The sequence below is a fragment of the Rhinolophus ferrumequinum genome, chromosome 27 (genome assembly GCF_004115265.2).
Source record: "Rhinolophus ferrumequinum isolate MPI-CBG mRhiFer1 chromosome 27, mRhiFer1_v1.p, whole genome shotgun sequence".
Taxonomy (NCBI): Eukaryota; Metazoa; Chordata; class Mammalia; order Chiroptera; family Rhinolophidae; genus Rhinolophus; species Rhinolophus ferrumequinum.
Genome location: NC_046310.1, coordinates 26,365,655 through 26,383,302, shown reverse-complemented (window position 1 = coordinate 26,383,302; position 17,648 = coordinate 26,365,655). Strand labels below are relative to the sequence as shown.

The window sequence follows — 17,648 nt, the reverse complement described above, 5'->3', positions numbered from 1 at the left end:
ATCGTCCGCTTGCCCTGGTGTGTGTGCTTTTCCCTCTGGAACATTTGGCTTGTGAGGGATTGGGGATTTTAGGGGGTTGCAGTAAACAAGCGAGGCTCTGGTCTGCGTGTCTCTGGTTGTGTGTCCTAGCACGCACTCTGGTTCTGTGCTCAGTGCAGGATGTGAGAGCCTGCTGGACACAGCCCTGGCTCAGACCAGCTGTTACGGAGCGAGACAGACCCGTGCTGACTCAGGCGGCTTATGCAAATAGCGTGCCAACCGGATTTTTCAGAAGCTTAATTTCAGATGGGTCCTGCAGAGGTTTTTAAATAGTTTAGGATTTGGTTCTCTTCAGTTTTAAAAGACCTCCGTATAGAATAAGCTCTCTAACTGTTAGGACTGATCAGGAATTAGTTGATTAGGTGGGATTATGCCATTATTTCTGTTTGGAGGATTACTAAGAGTGTTTTAGTTAAATGAAAGTCATACAACAGCTTTTTAGCTTTTTTTTTTCCTCTTCCTTTTTTTTTTTTTTTTTTTTTTTTTGTTCCATTTCCAGCTCCTATTCTATCCTGTGGCCTGCCAAGCTTCCCCAGGTACTCCCCAGCGAAATACACTGTGAAGGCAGTTGTGTGAAGCTAAGCGCCTCTTCTTGGGTGGGTTGGAGCAGAAGTGCCTGGGATTGCGGGGTGCATTCGCACACCACGTTGGGCTCTAAGCGTTTCTCGTGCTGGTAGGTAGCGGGACAGCCTGTTTAGACTGTCCCCCATCCCATTGTCAATCCAGACTCCAGGTGTGGGCTACATCTTGTTCTAAAGGCCCTGGACATTTGGGGGCCTTATTACAAAGGCACAGACTTGACTGGAGGTGTCGTGTTTCATGGCCATGCTACAGTGTGAGGAACACAGCGTGGCTGGTGCCTGGTGAACGCGGCTGGGCCTGTTATGCTGCACGGCAATGGGAAACCAAAACCTTTCAGGGAGGCACAGCTCTTCACCTCTGTGCTGTGCGGTCCAGATCAGAATTCCATGTCATTTCAAAGCTCCTTAGATGAGTAATTCCAGCTCCATTGCAGAGGAATATTGTCAGTGATGTCACTTAGTCGTCTGCAAGTGTTTCTTAAAATGAGGCCTAAGAATAACCTGCAGCAGTACCACCTGGAGGGGTGGGAGCTTCTCAAATTCAGATTCCCAGGCACAGCCCAGACCTACTTAGGGGGGCAGGGCCCAGGCATCTGCATTTTAACATGCTCTTGGGTGAGTGTGGCTCCCACTAAGTGTCCGAGCCTTGTGGTGATCAGGAGTCCATGCCCGGGCAGTGGCCCTGCCCCAGAGCACACTGGAGTCCCAGGTGAGGAGTTGTGCCCAGTGTGTGCCCAGCCCATGCTGGCTCCAGCCTGGCAGGTGACCTACTGCAAAGCTTATGTGTGAAGTTTAGCTTCGATGGGGACAGCTGTGTTGGGCTGCCAGGACAAAACCACTCAAAGGACAGACTCACCCTTTTCTTCCTTTGAAGTGGAAATCGTGTAAGTGGTCCATGGGTGAGGGCAAGGGGACAGAACAGGCATTCAGGGCCTAGTCAGGTTCATCGGCTGTTCAGAGCCTTCGTTCAGTGACCCTGTGCTAACACCCCCTACACGCACGTGCGCGTACGCACACACACACATGTCTCCGTATATCAGCAGGGGGCGAGGGAGCTGGGGATGGACAGAAACTATTTTCATTGATTCTTACAGGTTTTAAAGCCTCCTGGTCTTGCCAGTCTGAGCTTGACACCCAACAGGCTCTCTTGGTTAGTCTCACCTGGCCTACAGATGCACGCGGACACTGGTACACTTTCAGGTGCTGAGTCTGCTGGAGACCCTGTGGTCAGAGCAGCCCCAGGGCTCCCTCCGCTACGCCTCTCGGCCCCTCCCTCAGTGTGTACTTGGGCACAGGATGGAGCGTGCCACGTCACTCTTCCTCGGAGTTAGGAGCTCAGGATCATACCTCTGGGCACGTCTCCGTCTCCCACGTCACCCCCACCCTCCTCAGTACTGCCTTTGTTCTCCATTTGTACATTCGATTGGATTTAAAGCTTCTTGTTTGTGCCACAGGGTGAGCCCAGGCTGGCTCTGTGACTCAAGGTGAAAAACAAACATCAGGTAAACCTCAAAAGTAGAAGGAAGGAAAAGAAAAAAAATGAATGAACTACAAAAACAAGAAATGAGAGGATTATATAAGGCTCGATCTTCGAAATCTCCAAGAATACTGAATAATAAAAAAATAGAAACATGATTAAATTATATTAGGAATAAAAAAGACATACTATAGATAAAGTAGAGTTTGTAAAGATCGTAAGGAAATTGTAAGTACACTTTTATGCAAATAAATTTGAAAACTTATATGGAATGGATAATTTTCTAGGAACATGGTAATTACCAGAGTCACTCAAGAAATGGAAACTATAAATAAATAGAAGAATGAAAGAACTCATTAACAATATAAAGCTTGCTCTCCCAAAATTCACAAGGTTCAAGTGGTTTGCGTAACACACAGACTATTTTAGAGAACAGAAAACGGGAGAGCAACCCTGCTGCTTTGTGAGTGTAAGAGCTCGCAGTGTGAACCCGGGAGAAGAAATGTAAGAGCAGACATTACAGGCCAGTCGATCACAGTGATGGTTACAGAGTCCAAAAAAAAAAAAAGTCAAATACAGTTGTACCTCGGTTTTCGAACATCTCCATTGACGAACATTTCGGTTTACGAACGCCGTAAATTTTATGGATGTATGGTATCATTGGATAGTAAAATTCATGCTAAATTTGCAGTTTTAGAGGTTGATTTTAAAGGGCTGGAACAGATGAATCCATTTTACACTACTTTCTATGGGTAAACCGCACCTTGGTTTTGGAACGTTTCAGAACTCAAACGGTCTTCCGGAACAGATTATGTTTGAAATCTGAAGTACACTGTACCAGCAAATCTAATACACCTCTACTTTTAAAAAAAAGAGAAGTCATAGCCAAGTAGAGTTTATTTTAGGAATATAAGAATGAACAACAGAAAATGTATTAATACAATGTACCTGCTCAGTGGATTAAAGGAGAGAAGTTATATGATCACCCCAATAGGTGCCAGGGGAAACTGTCAGTGAAATTCAGCCCTTGTGAGGGAATTTCCTTAACTTAATGAAAGGTATTGCTACCACATCCATAGCAAACATTATGCTTAACGATGAAAATCGAACTGTGTTCACTTTAGATGGGACCAAGGCAGGGATGCTCTCTGCGTCCTTTTTTATTGCACATTGTACTTCAGGGCACAATCACTGCCTTGTTAAGACATGAACCATAAAATGTGTAAAAAATGGGAAGAAAAGCAAAAATGTAAATGAAGGGATGGGTGGAAGATCCAAGGAAACCTATCAACTATCAGGACTAAGAAAAGAGCTCAGTGCGAGTAGAGGATCCACATACAAAAACCAGCCCCAGGAAAGGGCCTGTTATAAATGCGGTGGAAAGAGGCCCCGCCCACTCTAGCAAGAGAACTCGAAGGTACTCGGGAACAAATGCAGCCAATAATGAAGTCCCACATTCAGGGTAGTGGCCATGCCTGGTGAAGATGGGGGTTGGGGTGAAGGGCTGTGAGAGGAACTGTACGTCTCACCTGTCGTGCTGGATTTCATTTTTAAAAAGTGAATCGAATGCCGTCGTTGCAAACTATTAAGATTTGATAAGGCTGATTGGGGCCCGGTGCATGGACGCTTGTGTGTTCTGTAGATTTTAGGTTTGAAATACAGTGTTACCTCGGTTTTTGAACGTCCCCGTTGACAAACATTTAGGTTTATGAATGCCGTAAATTTTATGGATCTATGGTATCATTAGATAGTAAAATTCATGTTAAATTTGCAGTTTTAGGGGTTGATTTTAAGGGTCTGGAATGGATTAATCCATTTTGCATTACTTTCTATGGGGAAACCGTGCCTCGGTTTTCAAATGTTTCAGAACTCAAACGGTCTTCTGGAATGGATTACGTTCGAAAACCGAGGTACCACTGTATTTCACACACATATACACTCAATAATGTCAGTGGTGGTGAGCTTGCCTTGGAAAAGCAGGCCCACTGCCTCTCTCCCCAGGAGTCCACGGGGTCTTGTTACCATGGTGAGTGTATCCTGGTCCAAGACTTGACCCTTACCTTTGCAAACCCAGAATCTTTCTTTTTTTCTTTTTTTTTTCTGCTTGTTTTATTCGGGGTTTTTTTTTTTTTTTTTCTGCTTTGCTTTGTTTTATTGTCAGCAAATCAAAGCTAGATTTGTCTATCAGGGGCAGGCTCAAACTAAATTCACAGATTGCATGAATCCAGAATTTTAATCATGTGTAAAGAGAAATCCATAGGACAGCAACCCCAGCCTTGAAATACTGTTGCCTTGCGTGACTCTGGTGCTATTTCCCCTTGAATCGTTCCACGGGAAGCCGAAGACGTGGCTGGAGGCCTGCTCGCAGACACTCAGGAAGAGGTCCCTGCTGTGAAGGCTGACATTCGGTGTCCCCCCTGCCAACAGGTTTCCTCCTACACGGGACACCAAATCATAATGAGAACATGGGTTGGGCGTTGAATGCTCAGGGTAACGGGGGACTCACGTCCCTCTCCAGGGACGCCTCTGGAAGCTGGGACCCTGGACGTGCCCACGCAGGCTCAGCAATGTTTTAACCTTGCTTTTTTAGTCTTGTAAAATGTGTGTATTTCCCATCTCTTCCGTGATAGAAACCTATTTTGTGTTAACATGATGCTTAGTTATTATCAATTGAGTTGCGTAGTATTTTCCTTAAAAATCTGAGTTAAATGGGTGTTTCATGGAGGTGGAGCAGTGTTTGCCCCATGTTTCTGCATTCCCCGACGCTCCATTTGGTCACATGGCCACCTCACAGCCAGTGGGGACTAGCTCTTGGCCCCACCCCCTCCCCCGGGCCTCAGGAGGTTCTGGAGCTCTCTTTCATTGCCGTGTGCTTCTCCATCTCCCCTGCCTTTCCACCACCTGGCCTCTTCTTAGAGGACTAGGAATTCTTCGTCCTCTAAGTGACCGTGCAGTTCTCCATTCAGACCTTGTGTGTGCGTTCACACACGTGTCTCGGGCCCATCTCTTTGGCCCCATTTTCAGGTGACTAGAGAAAGTTTCAGTCTATCTTCCATGATGACAGTCCCTGGTAACACACAGCTGCCAAATGTGTGTCATAATCCTGCCTTAGAATTACAGGGACCTTCCCAGTCTTCAGAGTCCTTTTTCATACATTTTTATTTGATGTCCCCAATAACCATGCAGGATGGTAAGGGCCGTTTTCTCAGATTCTCATCTGTGGTGTGAGAGCCTCCGATGACACGGTTAGTAACCAAGGTTTCCACAGGCAAAGACGCACTTCTGTATTACTCTGCTCACCATGAGTAGCCCTCTGTGTTATCACACAGAGTCCTGAGCCTCCCAGTCTGAAGACGTGTACTTGCTGCTTTCCTCAGTGTCTTGGCCACCTGAAATGTGACATCTGCATCAAAGGCAGGTGCCTCGGAGACAGTCACCCTCACCCTGAGGGGTGAGGGGTACGTTGCTGCTGAGATCAGCCAGTTTTTCCATCCATCAAGAGTTCACATATTGATAGCCTTGTGGCCTCAGAGAAATTTAAACCTAAATTAAGGATTTTTTAGAAAAATGTTTGTGTCCAGTTTCTGAGGTCCCAGCATGACCTGCAGTACCCGTGCCTCGGGGACCCCGTGACCTTGACCTGGGCTTCAGCGTCACGCTGGGAGGCAGAGCAAGCTTCCTGCTGGCTCTCCCTGCTGCTGGCTTTACATAAATGACACTTTCTACCCAATTCCCAAAAGAAGGCTGAGTATGACTGGCCCACAGCCCCTAGTGTCTCCATATCGAACGATTTCACCAGCTGTGCAGCCAAGGACACATGGCAGCCCTGCAGCTCTTTGCACCAACATTTATTCTGTTTCTTTTTAAAGAAATTCTGCAATGCCCTCTTTCCCTGCTCCCCGGGAGGACGTGCTACGTGCAACATGTGTGCAACATGCTCCTTAGTTTTCATTTAAAATAGGGCACCTCTTACATTTCTGCGGACTCCTAGCAAAGCCTGGCACCTTCTGAATATGTATGTCAAGAAATTTCAGTAAAATATGAGAGCAGCCTCCCTGTGTGTCGTGAGAAGTGTTTGCAGAGCGCTGAGGGGGTTCCCAAGGCCGGTGAAGACGAGGCTTCCTGCAGAGGAAAGGCGGCGCGAGCAGGACGGGGATTGGATCTGTTAAGCTATGATTTGAGAGTGGAAAATGCTTCCTTCTCCTTTTTTAATTCTCACGGGGCTGCACAGGCCGGTGCTCAGAGCCGTGGAGGCAGCGTGCTGGGCCCAGCGTCCCCTCTGTGCTCATGGGACTACCTGCAGAGGACAGGGTCTCCTTTCATTCCACATCACAGTGTTGGGCAGTGACAGCAGTCTTTGGTAGTTTGTTTACAGTTGACCCGGGCAGAGTCTTATCCTTCATTGAACAAGCAGCTAATTCTTGAAATTGGAAAAATAAAACTAGCCTGTCAGTCAGTCTGCTTGTCCTTAAAGACTCAGCTGCTGGGAGCTGTAATGAGGAACGATACTACTTCCAGAAAGCGTTTTCCCCCAAGCAGCAACTGTATGTTACACAGTTTCCTCGTGATTAATTAAAATCAAGCTATCCCTGAGAAGCCCATTTTGTGATTCTGACCTGATTGCTTTTTAATTGCAGCGATTTTCTTGCTCATTTTCAGAATTTGCTTCTCTGAAGTAGTTTTCCCGGTCAGGAGGGAGGGTGAGTGTCTGCTGACCGGTTCCCTTACGCGTGCGCATGCGGACTCACTGGTCCCAGCTCCAGCTTCCTCTTCAGTCCTGGACTGCTAGAATGCTTGGGCCATGGCCGAGCATCATGGCTTGTAAAACCCCCGTGTCCTCGTCCCACTGACTTCCCATTTGAGAGACTCCTTTAATTCTGGGAGCAGGTCGCTCATAGCTGTGCTGAACTGCATGGGACTGAGGAGCAGGTTTTTGCAATGCACTGGCCCCACGGAAGGTTTCAGCGTCTCGGGTCCCAGCGGCAGTGTGTGTAACCGTGTGAGTTGAGGGCATGCTCACAGCGCATGCGTGCCAGCATCGAGGGACCCACTGTGGGGCTGAGTGACAGGTCCCTGCCCTACTGCAGGCTCACAGCAAGACATTTCCCCCCTCTCCACCTCGGATATTTCTGTTTCCTAGGGATAAAGATGCTAGTCTAGCATCTGTCCCAGCCTCTTTTCTGAGCTGGCGTCAGTGGTGTCACCAGATTGGTGACTCTGCCCTCAAACCACACTGGGACTGCTTCCAGGATTCTTGCCGGCTGCAGTGTTCTCTCAGGATCTTCTGGAATGTCACCTCTCTGCTGGCGTGTCCAGGTCCATGGAGCCTGCCCTCAAGAGTCCCTCGTGGGTTCTGCTAGCCTGGTCCTCCCTTTACTGGCTGTTTCTGTCTCTGGTGGAGGATGCTTCAGGGTCTCCAGCCTAGAGGTGTCAGAGTCATGGTCTTCAGTGGCTGTTCCGCGCGCTGCCAGTTTTCTGTCTGTAGGGACCAGGCCTTACTGTGTCTGTGAGAAGTGCCTTGTTGTGACTGGCCCATAACTTGCAGGCCTGCTCCCTGAATGGCTTTATTCCAAGGCATTCCAGGCTTCTCTCAGCAGAGCTGCCGGGCTGAGGTTCCCGTCTGTCTGTCCCTCACACTCACCGGCTTGCACCAATGTCACCTGCATTGTTGGGAGCCGTCCTGGTGGGATGAGGGCCGTGCACCCTGCTGTCCAGAGCAGTCCGGGGTCCTGCCAGGTTGCAAATACAGTTTTGTGAAGAGGAACAGGAGCTCCTCACGCTTGCCATAGGCAGAGTGGGAAATGAGGAAAGAGCAGCGACAGAACCACTGTGAACCGCCAGGAAATCGCATCTCGAGGTGTATCTGCCTGTGACAGTAAATGGGTCTCATGGTTTTAAAACATACTTTTCTCAACATGTTAGAAAGATGTTCCCAATATGTTGCTTTTCGCTGACATCTTTCAACTTTCAAAACACTAACTCTGGTTGTGTTTTTCTGTTCCCTTCTGCCCCATTGTCACTTTATCTCAGAATAGGCCAGAACCTTATATAGACAACAGGTTCACCCTAGAACGTCCATCCTGGCGACTCAGCCTGCGTGTGTTCCCCGGGGGCCTGGCCGAGGCTGGTCTGGTCCGTTGTTCAGAGCACGTTTTTCTCTTCCTCAGGTGTCAGCGGAAGCAGTGGCGGGTGGACCTGCCGGCCACCAGTGTGGTGATCACGTTTCACAATGAAGCCAGGTCGGCCTTGCTCAGGACAGTGGTCAGGTGAGTCCAGGGGGTGCCACCCACTGCCCACCTGGGAGGGATGCTGCACGAGACCATGTCCCCACATAGCCAGGTCGGGGGTCACCTGGTATGCAGTTCAAGGAGAGGCCGAGGGCTCCTCCAGCCGAGGATTGGGGCCAAAATGTGAGAATTCTCACCCCAAGTGATGCCCATAAAAGACCTACACCCTTTATCTTTCTGTCTTTTCTCAGTGTGCTGAAGAAAAGTCCGCCCCACCTGATAAAAGAAATCGTCTTGGTGGATGATTACAGCAACGACCGTAAGTACTGAGGCCCCGCCTCCAGGTTTGCTCCTCTCGGTGCCGGCTCCCTGTTCTGGGGGTGTTGATGACTAGTTTCCTGAAAAGGCCAGAAATCAGGGCTGTGGAAAGGAGGCACCTCTGTGATGCCCGAGGATGCCACCAGCCGTGGATGGTCAAGTGTCGCTTTTCGAACGCGGAGCCCCTGACAATCTTGAGGCTCAAAGTGCTCTGCTTCTTTTCTTTTCCCAGCTGAGGACGGGGCTCTCTTGGGGAAAATCGAGAAAGTACGAGTCCTCAGAAACGACCGGCGAGAAGGTAAGGCTACTCATAATTCCACAGTAAGACCATTGAATTCTGACTTGTCCTGAGCCTGGCAATTACAGAAAGAAAGGTTTCCATTGGAAGAACAGTTAACCGTGTAGACTTGGCATCTGTCTCCCTCTATCACGGTCTCTAGGGAACCTCTCTCAGCAAACGTAGGAAAGACACTCAAAGCTTCACTAATTGACATTGTTTGTATACTAGGGCAAGAGAGCAAGAGACATTTTCATTTCCATGTTTAGCAAATTAGCTTCTCTTTCTTTCACAACCTAGGAAGTCTGTTCAGTCCCTTGAGCACTAGAGTTTAGAAGAAAAAGGAAGGTTCAACAATGAGATGCTTAACGACTCCGTACTCCAGGCATCTGATAAATGACAGGGAGTGTCCAGCCAGGCAGCCCGTCCAAAGCAGGGAGCAAGCCTGTAGTCCATGCTTCTTGGGTTTTGCAAATGCCAGCCTGACACCTACTGTCAGTCTTGTCTTTGCTGAGCTGGGCTCATCGAGTCTACTTTGTTGACAGTTATAAGAGAGACTCCAAAGGGGGAGGTGTTGCTTTGAAGTGCCTGGAAAGGAAGCTCCGGTCATCATGTGATGAGCACCGGTGCGTCTCAGAGAGCATGGTGGCTGGACCATGGGCTCCTCCAGGGTCTGAGAAACCTGTCTGCCGATCTTGAAAGCAGGGCCATTTTTGCTGTTTTTGCTGTTGATCCCGGGCTGGTGGCTGTCGTCTTTGATCGGTGTGTACTCTTCCTCCGGGTTCTCTGTGCAGTCCAGCTGGAGTAAGGATTGCGCTTTTTCTTAGCAAGAAGGTAATCGGCCAGGAAAGTGGTTAGAGTTATGTCATCAGCACCGTATTTAACCAGCTCTAGGCCGTCCACCAGATGGTCCAGATAAACAAACCGTGGGACCGGCCTTGCCCCTCAGCGAGCTGTTTGCTGGGTTCACACTTGTTTTCCAAGCTGAAAGTCCACCCAAATCTTGAGATCACACCAAAATCTTGCATTGCATTTGCCCCTAAACAAACTACATGATGACTTTTGAATTTGAACCCAAAGTATCTGCTGGCACAGGGAAAAAGAAAAGGAGGACAAAAAAATATTTTCCATTTTCCAAGCCTTAGAGAGTGCTTTTAAACTGCTTACAAATCAAGAAAAGGTATCTAAACATAGACTATCCATTTGCTGTAAGTTATGTATGGGTATGTATGTGTTGTGTGCGTGTGTGTATGTCTGTGTAGGTGTGTGTGCATGTATGTGTATGGGTGTGTGCATGTATGTGTGTGGGTGTGTGTACTTACCCCATGTATTTAAACATCTACACTAGAAGACAGAGAAAACAGTCACATAAATATCAGGTTGTCAGAGAGCGGCCTTGGGTTCCGTATTAGTGCTCGGCCGTCACTGCCGGCAGTTCTCAATCTGACGATTTATTAGAACCGCTGGGGAACTAAAAGATGACCCTGGCTTGACCCTACCCACAATTAAAGAAAAATGTCTGGATTTCAAGGGGTGAGGCCTGGGCATCAGCATTTTTTAAGCTACTTAGATGATTTTGATGTGCTCTGAAAGTTGAAAACCTAATCCTTCTTCTTGTGTTACAGATGGAAATATTAAACCCAAAGACATTAAGTGGCTTTCTCAAGGTCATTTAGCTATTTAAGGACAGCGATGGGGCCAAAACCATGTTCAGAATCTGAGTTCTGTGCATTTTTCTTATTCCTATTGTCTTGCCTTCTTTTGGATTGATTTATTTGTTCCAGTTTTATTGAGATATAATTGACATGTAACAGTATTTGTTCAAGATGTACAAAACAGTGATTAGAAATATGTATAGATTGTGAAATGGTCACAGTAAGTTTCAATGACATCCATCACCACACACAGTTACTATTTTTTTCTTGTGATGAGAACTTTTAAGATTTATCTCTTAGCAACTTCCAATCATGCAATACAGTATGTTAATTATAGTCACCGTGCTGCACATTACACCCCAGGACTTACGACTGGTGATTTGTACCCTTTGACCTTCTTCACCTGTTTCCCCACCCCCCACACCCTGCCTCTGGCAACCACCAGTCTGTTCTGAGTCTATGAATTCAGAGTTTCTAGATTCTACATATAAGTGAGATCATATACTATTTGTCTTTCTCTGTCTGACTTATTTCACTTACATAATACCCTCTGGGTCCATTAATGTTAGTGCAGATGGCAGGATTTCTCGTTTTTTATGGCCGAATATTCCTGTGTGTGTGTGTGTGTGTGTGTGTGTGTGTGAGAGAGAGAGAGAGAGAGAGAGAGAGAGAGAGAGAGAGAGAGAGAGAGACAGACATTTCTTTATCCTATCCTCTATCAGACACTTAGGTGCCTTCCATGTCTTGGCTATTGTAAGTAAGGCTGCAGTAAACGTGGGGTGCAGATATCTCTTTGAGTTAGTGATTTTGTTTCTTTTGGATAAATACCCAGAAGTGGAACTCTTGGATCATAAGGTAGTTCTATTTTTAATTTTTTGAGGAACCTTCATACTGTTTTCCACAGCAGCTGCACCAATTTGCAATCCCATCAACAGTGCACAAGGGTTGCCTTTTCTCCACGTCCTCGCCAGTGCTTATCTTTTGTCTTTTTTATGGCAGCCATTTGACAGGTGAGGTGATACCTTGTTGTGGTTTTGATTTGAATTTCCTAGATGACTAGTGATGTTGAGCATCTTTTCATGTACCTGTTGGCCATATGTATAGCTTTTGGAAAAGTATCTACTCAGTGTCTCTGCCCTTCTTTTACTTGGATTGCTTGTGGGGTTTTTATTTTTGTTTTTGTTTTTGTTTTGTTTTTTGTGTTCTGTTGACCACCATCTGCTATTGAATTGCATAAGTTCTTTATATATTTTGGATATTAACCCCTTATCAGATACATGATTTGCAAGTATGTTCTCCCATTCCATAGTTTGCCTTTTCATTTTGTGAATTTTTTTTTTCTTTGCAGGAGCTTTTTAGTTTGATATCACATTTGTTTATTTTTGTTTTTGTTGTCTGTGTTTTTGGTGTCAAATACAAAAAAATCATTGCCAAAATTGATGTCAAGGCACTTACCCCCTATGTTTTCTTCTAGGAGTTTTATAGTTTCAGGTCTTACATTAAAGTCTTTACTCTATTTTGACGTAATTTTTGTGTGCAGTGCGAGATAGGGTCCAGTTTCATTCTTTTGCACGTGTCTGTCCAGTTCCCACAGCAGCATTCATTGAGGAGACTGCCCTTTCCCCATTGTTCTGGCTTCTTCGTTGTAGATTAATGGACCATGTAGGCATGGGTTTATTTCTGGGCTCTCTATTCTGTCCCATTGATGTATATTTCTGTTTTTATGCCAATACCATACTGTTTCGATCACTATAGCTTTGTAATATAGTTAATACAGTTTGAAATGATTTTTTCACTATTCCATTTGACTTCTTGTAGCTGTGTATACTTTTTTTAGTGGATGCTTTGAGGATAACAACATACATCTTTAACATACAGCCATCTACTTAGAGTCAGTGTCGCACCAGTTTACCTACCGTGCTTCCCCGAAAATAAAACCGGGTCTTATATTAAGGTTTACTCCAAAAGACGCATTAGGGTTTATGTTCAGGGGATGTCATCCTGAAAAACCATGCTAGGGCTTATTTTCCGGTAAGGTCTTATTTTTGGGGAAACACGGTAACATGTAAGAACCTTGTGACAGTTTATTTCCACCTCTATTCCCTGTTCTATGTAATGTTATTTTAAGTTTTTCTTCTACATGTATTTTAAACCTCACAAAGAAGTGTTAAAATATTTTCTTTAAATAACAAGTTATCCTTTAAAGAAATCAAGAGAATATGTATATGGACTATTAAATGTATCCTCATACGAATCTTCTTTCCTTTGCATAGTTTCAGATTTCCATCTGTGACATTTCCCTTCAGACCAAAGAACTTCCTCTAGAACTTTCTTTTTCTTGCAGGCGATAACACCTCTCAGCTTTTGTTTACCTGAACAATCTTTCTTTGTCCATTATTGAAAATATTTTCTCTGCACAGAATTCTGAGTTGACAGTTTTTTCTTCAGCGCTTTAAAAATGTCATTCCAGTGTCTTCTGGCCTCTGTTTTCTGTTCAGAATGTATTGTCCCTTGCATGTCATTGGTGTTTCTTCCGGCTGCTTAACAGATTATCTCTTCATCTTTGGTGTTTAGGAGTTTAACTATGACATGCCTGGATTCAGTTTTCTTTGTATTTATTCTGCTTCAGCTTTGCTGATCCTGTTGAATATGTAAACTGATGTTTTTCCCCAAATTTGGGGAATTAATTAGCCTTTTCTTTCTTCATGTATTTTTTCTGCCTCATTCTTAGACTCCAGTTGCAAGAAGGGTAACTACTTGACATTATCTCATAGGTCACTTAGACTTCTGTCTCTCTCTCCATCTCCCTCTCCCTCTCTCTCTCTGTCCCTCAATATTTTTTCTCTCTGTTCACCAGACAGATCAATTTCTATTGCTCCATCTTCAAGTTCACTCGTTCTTCTGCCATCCCCATTCTGCTGTTAAACCCAGTCAGTGAATTTTTCATTTCAGAAATAACAATTTTCAGTTCTGGAATATCCATTTGACTCTTACGGTTTTTATTTCTCTGCTGAGATTCCCCATCTGTTCACTTATTACAACCATCATTTTCTTTGAGTTCTTGGACATAGTTAGTATAATAGATGCTTTACATTTTTCACCTGTTTATTCCAATATCTGGGTCCTCTCAGTGTGAGTTTCTGTTGACTTTTTTCTTCTGGGTGTGGGTCACATTTTCCTATTTTTACTCAGGCCTAGAAATTTTTTATTTTATAATGGACATTGTAAATGATATGTTATAGTAACTAGATTCTGTTTGTTTTTTTTCTTTAGAGAGTGTTGATCTTTGTTGTATTGGACAGTTAAATTATTGGCTGATGACCTTGAACTTGTGTAGGCTTGTCTTTGTACTTTTCTAGGATGAATATATCTTGGGTGAATCCCTTATTCCTGAGATAGTCTGTCTTCCTAAATGTGTTTATCCTGGAGTTTATGTAGAACTGAGGTTTTTATCAAGCCCTTCTAACTTGGTGGGATTGAAGTGCCAAATTTTATGGCCCTGTGGTGGATACCAGCTGGAATCCCAGTTCTTTCTGCTTTCTTAATTATTTCTTTTCAGACTCCTTGGGTCTCCCCTGTGCCTGCATGTTCAGGAGTTAGCCACAGATTTGAAGGGAGGTTGCCATTAGATTTGGGGCTTACCCCTTTCCAGGATCTCGTCCTTCAGTTTCCCACCAGCATGGAAGCCCAGAACGCGGTCCTCTGACATCTCAGCCCGAAAGGCTGTGTGCAGTGGGTTGGAGAGCAACTTGAGGGGAATGCCATGTCAACACAGACTTCACTCTGTGTGATTGTCTTCTTTTAAGGGTTGAATCCCCTCTAGTTTCTGCCTGCTCCTGGCTAGTCTTTAGCCCTTTTCAATATTGCTTTTTCTGTTTTGCTCAGAGTTTATCATTGTTATCTGAGTGAGGGTTTGCAATTCCAGAACTAGAAATCTTCTGTCTTTTTCCCCTACTCTGGCGTACAGCTCTCTAAGAATCACCGAAACCCCATTTCGACTACTCTGTAGAAAGGAACGTAAGACACTGATCCTCACTGGCTGTCAATCAATAGTCACATCACTTTCGTGTTTAAAGCCCAACACACATAGCAAAGCCATTTATGACCTCATCATCTAGGGATAAATGTGCTATTTATGAAAAGACTTAGTGATGATCCAAATGTATGTTAGTAGCAGATCACAAGTATATACATTGTGTGCTTCGATTAGTAGTGTAACTAATTTTGTGTAAAAGTTACAATGTTGGGATTTGTCATTTATGTTGCACAACTTCTGATAAGTCTTAGAATACAAAGGTATTTACAACACTGTTACCATTAAATTATCACCATTGAAATCAGCACCATTAGCACTTAAAGTGTCTGGGTGACACGTTCTTTAGGCCAGTTAATGAGAAGACGGTTTCTGTGTCAGAGGAAAATAGCTTTGGAAGTGCCACACCTCAGTTACTTGCTAAAGGAGACGTCGCCATGTAAATGCTTTTGTCGGAGGCAGGAGTTCTAAGAAAGGGGTCTTCTAGTCATCCAAGTGACTTAAACAAAGTCCCAGCAGGACTCGGTCTTGGTGGCCGAGGGCCGTGTTGACCCGTCCACACAAGCTGCGGTGAGCTCTGCCCAGCCAGAGGGCAGCAGAGCCAAGGGCTCACACCCTTCCTTCTCCCCCCTTCACAGGCCTGATGCGCTCGCGGGTGCGGGGGGCCGATGCGGCCCAGGCCAAGGTCCTGACGTTCCTGGACAGCCACTGTGAGTGCAACGACCACTGGCTGGAGCCCCTGCTGGAGAGGGTGGCCGAGGTGAGGCGGGCTCACGGCGCTTTTCCCTGATGCTGGGAAGGGGGAAACGTGCCTCGGGAATATTTGTTCTCATGGTAGGAGTCTGTCAGTCGGGAAGAACCTCACTTGACAAGTAGGAGGCAGGGCCAGCAAAGGCCAGTGCAAACCTGATGGGTGTAGACCCTCTTCTTACTTAGATGGAGATGGGTGTCGGCTCCTCCTTGCCTGCAGCTCTGCAACCAGCTCCCTGAGTCAGGAGGGCAGGGTGCTCATGGTAGCTGAGTGCTGGCTGCTGTGGCTGTGGGGGCCTCTGGGGATACCACTGGGCTGTGAGAGCAGCTTGCAGGTTCGTGGGGGAGGGGCGCTGCAACCACATGGCGACCGTGGAGGCCGTCCAGGGGGCCACAGGCACATTTTGTGCACCTTTGTCTTCTAGAAGCATCATCACTGGTATTACATCTGCCCTTTTGTCATTTCTCTTGCCTTCTGCTTGTTTTATTGACTTTCTTTTCTCCCGACTGAGAAAGCGTTTCCTTGGGGTGATAAAGCAAACCTAAAGTACTGGAGAAACATAAAATGAGCAAGGCATTCTTGTACAGCACAGCCAGGCTAGCTGACAGGCAGTAAGTCTGGAATATGAAATAACCACGGGCTACTGGTATTTTGATAATCATATTCCCCACCGATTACCGAATTGTAACCACACGCTAGACACTTTGTATATTACCTTTAACCCAGGTATTACCCCATTTGACAGGTGAGGAAACTGGTCCAGGGAACTTTAATAACTTATCAAAAAGCATGCAGGTGGCAGGGCCAGGATTGCAAGGCAGGTGTCACTACTACCCTGGCCAAGCCTCTTTGCACACGCACAGAGCTCGCTCCGAGGAGAGCCCGTCTGGCTGCCCCTGCCAACCCCTCCCTCCACCACTGCCTCCCGGAATATAGGGACAACACAAAAGCTGCAGCCAAGATCTTAGTGTGTGTGAAGGCCGCTGGCTTCTGTACTTACGTCTCAAGGACCCCCTTCTTTCCGAAATTAAGGGTGGAAAGAGTTGAGAGTATTGATTCTCACTAATTGCAGTCCAGTCAGAAGAACTAGGAATAAACGAAGCAGACTTACAAGTACAGCCCACGTGTCCTCTGCTCCCACCCGCAGGCACAGGCCAGGCCAGCCAGGGTCCTTGTCCTCTCGCTTTAGCGCAGCCGCGGGCTTTCTTCCCGTACCCCTCAGCTGGGTGCCGTTAGAGTTTCATACTCTCGCGGTGTGTTTCTCTGGTGTATTATGTTCTGAGTTGTGCCAGTTCAGTGTCTGACTGGCTTTCGACATCTTTCGGCTCCCACGAGTTCTTTAAGTGGCTCGGGCAGGCACTCCTTTGTTAATGCCGGCTGGGCAGTGCCTCTCACCAGCACCAACCACATGACTGTGAGGAGGGCAGGAGGTGGAAAGGCCTTGTTTCCCAGCCTCTCCTGCCGGAACAGTGGCGGTGCGGTGTGGAGAGATGCTGCAGCCTCTGGAGAAGGTTTTTGTTTGTAGACTCAGTGTAGACAGACTGAGAATCTGGAATTCTCTAGTCGCTTTGTTGTACCTCCTGCTGTAATAACACTGGCACTCTGCACATCACAGCCCCTCGTGTGCCCATAGAAACGTGCTCCCAACTTGGCTGTGTGGGCGTCTCAGCCACGAGTCCACCCCCGAGCTTCCCTGCAGCTCACAGATAACTGAGCTCAGATTCTGTCAGAATGAAAACGGCCCCATGGTTGGAAGTTTAGACATTTGGGAACACAGAAAAGGACCCTGGGAACACGCTGGTGTCATCCAGGGCTTCAGCCGAATGAGCTGAGCCTGGACTGTCCCCTGCCCAGCCGCCGCCCCTCAGTGCAGAACGGGCCCCGTCTGTGGTGGCACAGAGCAGACGCCTGGCTGGACGGGCCAGGGACACGGGGACCGGCACACAGGCACCGGCTCGCCGCAGCGGCCAGCACGAACGCCCTCTTCCTGTGGCCGGGCCTGTGTGTGGCTGGTACCTACTCCCGTCCTTTGTTATTTGTTCCAGGACAGGACTCGCGTTGTGTCACCCATCATCGATGTCATCAACATGGACAACTTCCAGTACGTGGGGGCGTCCGCTGACTTAAAAGGCGGTAGGTGCTGCCACGTCCCCCGCCTGGCCTTCCCTTCCCTCCATACCATGTATCAGCGCGTTCCCTCTCGTGTCACGGCTGACGGTGACGGCAGCTTTCGCATGGCCGTACCTGTGCTCCGAGCTGAGTCCCGTCATGAGAGGGCCGTCACCCCCGT

At 46.8% G+C, this 17,648-nt stretch overlaps 1 protein-coding gene across 1 annotated transcript in view; it reads left to right on the top strand.

Annotated features, from left to right (window-relative positions):
- Positions 1-17,648, top strand: part of GALNT2 (polypeptide N-acetylgalactosaminyltransferase 2) — a 165,854-nt gene that overhangs the window by 120,189 nt on the left and 28,017 nt on the right. The window contains exons 4-8 of the mRNA XM_033099457.1: positions 8,265-8,363; positions 8,576-8,643; positions 8,875-8,940; positions 15,246-15,367; positions 17,404-17,491. Of these exons, the coding sequence (XP_032955348.1) occupies positions 8,265-8,363; positions 8,576-8,643; positions 8,875-8,940; positions 15,246-15,367; positions 17,404-17,491 (443 nt within the window). The remainder of the gene's footprint in view (positions 1-8,264; positions 8,364-8,575; positions 8,644-8,874; positions 8,941-15,245; positions 15,368-17,403; positions 17,492-17,648) is intronic.